General features: G+C 20.9%; 1 protein-coding gene across 1 annotated transcript; it reads left to right on the forward strand.

The window, feature by feature from the left end:
• The first annotated feature begins 1,673 nt into the window (after positions 1-1,673).
• LOC105366702 (odorant receptor 10a-like) lies at positions 1,674-6,533 on the forward strand. The gene is made up of 6 exons (XM_011505238.1): positions 1,674-1,912; positions 3,289-3,628; positions 3,706-3,945; positions 6,119-6,193; positions 6,263-6,418; positions 6,480-6,533. Exons 1-6 carry the CDS (start codon positions 1,674-1,676, stop codon positions 6,531-6,533), a joined length of 1,104 nt encoding a protein of 367 aa, XP_011503540.1.
• Positions 6,534-7,862: the final 1,329 nt, after the last annotated feature.

Consider the following 7,862-nt stretch of genomic DNA (forward strand, 5'->3'; position numbering starts at 1 on the left):
AATGTCATTAATATAATAATTTAGTTATCACAAAATTAATTTTAATATGATTAGAATTTTTTTTTAGTAGCTTCATATTATGAAATATTCTACAGACGTAAAATAGATTATTTATTTTTTACCGTTTTTATTTAAATTTTAAATTTATTAATACAAGATTTATACAAAAGACAGATTAATACAAAATAATATTTATTTCATTAAACAGTATATTTTGAATATATATGGAATTTATTAGATCTTATTAAATTGATTGTAGATATCTTCTTTTTTTCATATATTCTTTTTAACGCTAATACAAGTAATTTCTGGAGACATTTATTAAGGTAGGGTAAAGTAATTTATATAAGATTTTGAAATATACTATTTTGAAAGAATATTGATGTGATGAATTTATAAAACTGGTTCTTTAATCAAGTACAAAATTATTTAATTAATTGTATTATGCCACGTGAACTAGATAATTTATAATAAATAAAGGTAACTATGGAATTGCTAAAAAATAGCTAATAATCAGGTATATTATGGAAATTATTAAAATAGCGTATGGGCACATGACATATACATTTTTTGTAATTATATTTCATGATTTACGTTGCAAAAGAAACAGGTTTTAACTGTGTATACAAAGAAAACACAAATGTATATAACAATAATGTATTGTTTACATTATACAGTTTAAAAAAAATAATTTTATCCAAATAAGATTTTAAATTTTGTAGCGATTGAAGAGCTATAGTTAATTGTTTTAAATTATGCTATTTAATAATATATTAAAGTTAATTAAAAAAATAAAAGATTACTTTTTGAATTAAAATATCTTTATTTCGAAGGTTAATTTAATTGTAGATATAAGATATGATTAATATTATTAATCAACGAAACTGAATATTGAATAATTATTGAATCTATAATTTCAAGTACATTAATTTATGAAGTGTGATAATAATTTTATTATTACATAAAATATATACCAATATATGATACTTATTAATAAGAATAAATAATTTTATAGTTTAGTATATTGATATAGAAAAATATAGATACTTAATAATATTTGTATATATTTATAATTAAAATAATTACACAAATAAAAAATGAATTAAATGTAATTGCTATAATATAAAAAAGTGGTTAGTATGTTCTTTATTTTAGATAAGAATTGTCTGGTCGAATATGATCAATGAATATATCAGAATGAAATTACAAATATATGAGAAATATACCTAAAGAATTATTACATATTTTAAGGTTCATAGATAAATAAATAAAGCATAATAAGATACCACAAAATTGCTTTATCATAAGTATTGATTCTGAATGTTAAGAAAAAAAGTTTTCTGTTTGTAGAGCTGTTAAATATTTTAGAAGTATCTATGTACGACCTCTGCATAAAATATTTTTTACTTTCCTATTTTTCGTAATGAAATGAGAGAAGAAAGTTGTAATAGCCTCACAGAAATTAAATGCTATTCAATTTTTATTTTAATATACTAGCACGGTATATATGCACATATAATTTTTTGTTAATTATTAGTAATTTCATGTGAACATATTTAAAGTAAATTTAAATGCAAAAACGTGATATATATCTAATAAATAATTTAATAATTTTTATATGTTCCAATTAAAATGAAATTGTATTAGTTATACTAATATATTACATTTGAAGAATGCATAATTTAACTCTGCATGTTAAATTTGGTCTGCGTGCTATTGGTGCTTGGCCTGGAATGTTATCATCTAGATTATATTATATAATATTGATATTATTTGTATTAAGTTTGATATTTCAATTTTGGCATCTAGTAAAAGTTATTCAGAAATTGGATAAATTATTGCTTAATTTGGGTACAACTATATCAGTTACTTCAGTGGTGTTAAAACTAGTTGTGTTTCGATTTAAGTACAGGTAATAATTAGGAAAAGTATTATTTTTACTAACATAATGAACTTAAAAATTTTCATAATAATACTAGAATTTGAAATTCATTTATAAATGAAAATTTTTTTTATATTTGGTTTATTTTAAAAAATGTTAACATTACCGTAAAATTTATAATAGATCAGAACTTTGAAATTTTATTGAATAAATATCAAAGTAAGACTGATACTTCAAAATTTTACTAAATTTTATATTTAAAATTTATAATCTACATGAAATTATTTATAAATTAAATATATAATAAATTTCATTACTATAAATATTATATTTTATATATTATTATATTATTATGCACAATGTTAAATAAAATCTATAACCAGTATATAAGAATAGAATTTTTGAAAATATTTCTACAATCTTTCGAATATATAATCATTAGATCATACAAAAAAATTTTGAATTTAAAAAATTTAATATATCAATATTTTTTATAATATAAATAGTTTATTTTTTATATTCTATATTTCTAGTTTATTTAACATACTATTATAAGTTCAAAATTCTAATTCTAAATTCTATATTTATTTATCACGCATTATTTAATTGTCACACATTAATTATTTATTGACTTTCTGTAAAATAATTATTTATTTAGATAATAAGTTATTTATATTATTAAATAATTACGTTGTTATATTTCTAATTTGAACAGATTATTTGAAAATATATATTTATTCAATAAAAGTTTATATTTAAATATTTATTACTTTTTTCCAATATTCGGTTTTCAAGGTGTTGCACTCTTAATTGATTTTCATAAATATTTGTTTATATCACTCATAACGGGACTAATAAAATAAAGTAAACGAAAAATTATTTTTAAATTCAATTTTTTGTTTTTATATGTTTGCTTATTTTATAATGTATCGTTAATAATATATTATTAGTCATATCTCTATAAAATACTGCCAATTTAAGAAACATTAATTTTTTAAATACTGCATGTATTTTATTTTTTATAATGTATTTGGAGATGTATTTATTATATATGTTGAGTAATACGAATGTGTATAATTTGAATCATTGTTAAATAATGATGTATGCAGTTAATGAAAGTCTTTTAATTGTAAGAAATATATTGCTTTATATCTTTAATAATAGCAGTATTTTATTATATTTTGAAATAATTCAATTTTACTTATTTTACAACAAAAAAATTATTTTATCTGAGCACATATTTTCATTATTAGATTCTATTTATTATTAAAAGTATTTTTTTATTATAAATAATAGTCTAATATTAACACCAATTAAGATGATAGAACAAAAGATTTAAAATATAAAATATAACCATGAACAAATTATAATTTAATTTGCTGAAATATTCTATTACTTCTTATTAGAAGTATAAAGATAATTATAAATGAATTAATCGAAGACTGGGAAAATAAAAATGAAATAAAAATAAACAAGAATTTTACGATGAAGACCTCGAAATTAGCTACTTATATTTGTTATATAGTTGCTATATGTTATACCACTACTGTGCTTGTAATTTCAATTGCTTGTATTATGACTTACAATGCAGAACCTTATGATAACAGAGAATTTATTGTTTATTCATATTTTCCAATGGATGCAAAAAAATCTCCAGTTTATGAAATAATATACATTTTACATCTTATAACATGTTTGTTTACTTGTTTCTACCATAGCACAATTGAAGGACTTCTTATAATTTCGGTAGGCATAAAAATATTTGTTGCTAAAATGTGTTATGAAGTTTATTATTAAAGTTTAAATTCTTTACATATGCTTAGGTTGCGCATTCTCGTTCTAAAGCTTTCAATGTGTGTACAAAATTTTCAAAATTAATAGAAATGTATCGAACTGAAAATAATCGAAAGCATATTTTAAAAAATAAACAAGAACTAATTGAATGTCATTTGAATTTTATTACATTTACAGATTGTATTCAAGATATATATTCCTATGTTGCATTTGTACACTTATTTTTAATAACAATTCTTAATGGAGTTATTGGATTTTTAATTATCAATGTAAACATTTTATTATTATTTAAGTTTTTATTATTTAATATATTTTATTAAATATGTCACTTTTTATTATTTTAAGATATTGTTATTACTAAATTTTTAATGTATTACTTATAATATAATTAAGTATTAATGTAATAAATATGATATATTTACTATTTATTGTAATGTGACATCGGCTATCTTCATTCCGGAGGACAGTATATTCGCTTTGTGACTATATTTTTTATTGACCTACATAATTAATATTACTTGAATTTTGATATGTGTTCTCGAATTCAAACTACACCAAACACTAAAATACACTATAGACTAATGACAAAAACTGTTATAAAAATTAAATATATAACAAAAAAAAAGATTTACCATTTTTTAGGATAATGTAAATCTGGCCAAATATTAAAATATATATGAAAAATCACTATTATAAATTTAAAGAATTGATTATATAAAAATACCAATTTCATTGAAAAATATAGTGAATATTTAAAAAGAGTACTGAAATATAAACAAGGTAAACGATACTTCCGAGATTAATATGAAAACGCAAGTGATGGTAACAGCCATAAAACAAAATTTCGATAAACTTAAGAAATACAAAAAAATAAATTAAAACTATCTTTGCTATACTAAACTTTTTTTGTACAAGTCAACTAGAAAAATATTATTGAAGTCTAACTTCATTTAAATAAATACAAAAACATAGAAGCAGTATCGATTTTGATAATAGTCATTCAAGTGATCGAATATTTAAGAAAAACCTTTACATCATGACTATGAAATACAACAGTTTATTACAGAATAATGAATGAAACTGCATTCGTTACCATCTTTTATAATATGTTCAGTAATTTAATGATAAGGATAAAGATATTTTTAGGTGGTTAAAAACGATCAAAATCAATACAGAAATTTTCAATAGCTTGAATACCTCGTCCGCAAAAAAAGCAATTTCTGAAATTTGAAACTTATGTTAAGAACATTGGTTATAACGAACATTTTATATTATCTATTAAACGATCAATCGTATTAGGCGAAGCTATACTCTTTCCAAACTGTACTTATTAAAATAGAACTTTCTTTTGGTGCTATGTTTTTAAAAATCTTACAACATTATCTTATAGGTACTGATTTATTGTAGCTTACTTCATTTCCAACTTCTTTTTTTTAATTTTTTTTTATGTATCTTTCGTTTTTTTTGTACGTAACTTTATTTCATCGAATTCAAATAGTATCATGATAATTTATAATAGTAATCGGATATAATATTTATACATGACGTCAATATATATTGTGAAAAATAAAATTTGTCGCAATGTTACTAATTAATGAATTTAAAAGAATAGAAGGATTCAGTTATATTATAAATTAAATAAAACTCGATATATCAATATTATATCAATATTTTTTAGTAAATATCATGGATTTTATTCACACTTTTTACCGATGAACTAGAATTAAACATTATTTTTAAAAAATCGAGCAGGTAGTATTTCCAATATTTTTGTTTAAACTCAATATATATATATATATATATATATATATATATATATGTATATATATACCGTTATTCGGGTATGGTCTAACTAATTATAAGTAACTATTATTATATAATTATTAAACTAATAAAAATCATAAAATATTTTAGACATTATCCTACTAACAAACAATTTTATTTTTTTCTTGTAAGTTATAATCAATGACTATACATAGGTAGATTTGTTTTAAATATACAGTTTTCCTTTAAATAATTTTATGACATTTTTCTAAAATTTATAAAATCTTAACCTTATTTATCCCATTTTTTTACATAAATTTCATCCTCGTAATTTGCTGTCCAGGTAATAAAAAGTACTACAGGGTACTTTTACAACCATGGTTTAAAATTTAATTTAAATAATAAGATCTTTTACATTTTTCTTATAATTTGTTTTTTTCTGTTTTTCTTTTAAATGAAATTTTTCTTTACATATAAAAGTATAATGGGAGTACTGTACTTGCTATTATGATTGTGTGTATATAAATATACTTTAAAGTCTGTTTAAATTTTCTACTTCGAATATTAATAATTAACTACCAGATTGTTGTAAACAAATTTATATACTGATTTTATTATTTTATTATTTGTGTGTAGTTCTCCAATATAGATGTAGATAAAAATTTTACTTTATTTAAGATTATACCATTTGTTTTTACTTGTATGTGGGCTGTTGGAACTTATTGCTTTGCTGGCGAATTTTTAACTTCTCAAGTATTGAATTCTTATTCTTAAAATTATTAGGTAATTTCCAAAATAATTTTAATTCTTTCATATTTTTAGGGCACATTAGTTTTGAAAACACTTTGTAATTGTCCTTGGTATATCTTTAAGCCATCCGATGTAAAATTATTAATATTTATGATTATGAGAAGTCAACAATCAGTAAAGATTTCGGTTGGAAAATTTGGGACCCTTTCATTTATATACCTTACTCAGGTACAATTTTATTTACTTATTTTTTAGAAGTAAATGATAAAATTTCTGACTTTCTTACTAGATAATTAAAACATCAGTTTCCTACATGTCCGTCGCTCGAGTAGCTAGTAAATGAATATGACAAATATTTATATCAAATTTTTATACTCATAAAAATTAAATATATACAAATTTTGCAAATATATACTGTAACATTAAATCAATTTTAAGATGTTGAATCATGAACACAGTTCTTAAATGTAAGTAAATTAATAGATAAACTAGATTGTAATATATTAATTCAATGTTTATACATGATTACAAATATATTCAAATATTATTTCATAAATTATGTATTTGAGAGTATTCAATTATGAATCTTAATTTTAGCTAAAATTATTATTAAAAAATAGTAATATGGTAACATAATTATAAATTTAAGATTACCTATAAGGTATATATGAAAGCATTACCATAAATAATGTGAATTAAAGAAAAAAATTATTTAAATATCATTATTAAGATAAATATCAGTTTATTTAAATAAAAGAGATTGATATATATATTTAGGAATATTTATGATAAACTATGCCATTTATATTACAAATAAACATAGAATTATAATAAACATAAAATTGTATTACTTTTCATGAAAGTAATTCCATGTCTCCAGAAATATTTGATTAGTTTATATTGAAAATATATAAAACGTTCTGTTAGAAAATTCCATATCTTTTTTCAAATAGTAATATACATTTCAATTGTAGCTAAAGTTAAAAGTTTAAATGTACTTCTTCTACCACTCAATGTTTTTTGTACTTTTATATTTATATCATTCTAATTCAATATTTCATAATTTTATGAAGAAACTATACCGAATGATTCACTATGCATATGTTTGTAATTTCTTTTACAAGTAGACAATAAAAGATGCCAGAGAATGCCAGAATCACTTTCGGGCACAACTCATAAGACAATTGTGGCTTAGACATAATAACTAAGAGTTTCAATTTCGGTTTTCTTCAGCATAATAAGTTCGATATGAATGCCCGACTGTTTAATCCATCATCAAACATGACTCTTGTTAATTATAAATTTAATTTTTTAAAATACCGAATTCGAAATATATTCATAGTAAGAACATTTATTTAGTATAAAAGAATTATTATTTGCTATAGTTGTTGTTCCATAAAACAAGCTGTTTTTTTACTTTGAGTTCTAGGCATCTCTGATTTATTCCCTTGAATTAAGTGAAAATGTTCGTTCTCTGTATATCTTATATATATAAATTAAATTGTATGTGTTACGGATTACAACAGTTTTAAGCGGAATACAAATTGGAAGATGTATGAGCGCGCGAAGCATTGTTTGGTAAACATTGGCCAACGGACTCAACGAATGCTTCTAACCGAAAAATTCGATCATACGACCATAATTCCGAGAAATAATAACAAATGAACCCGAC

This window comes from Ceratosolen solmsi, unplaced genomic scaffold, assembly GCF_000503995.2.
Source record: "Ceratosolen solmsi marchali unplaced genomic scaffold, CerSol_1.0 scaffold10, whole genome shotgun sequence".
Lineage (NCBI taxonomy): Eukaryota > Metazoa > Arthropoda > Insecta > Hymenoptera > Agaonidae > Ceratosolen > Ceratosolen solmsi.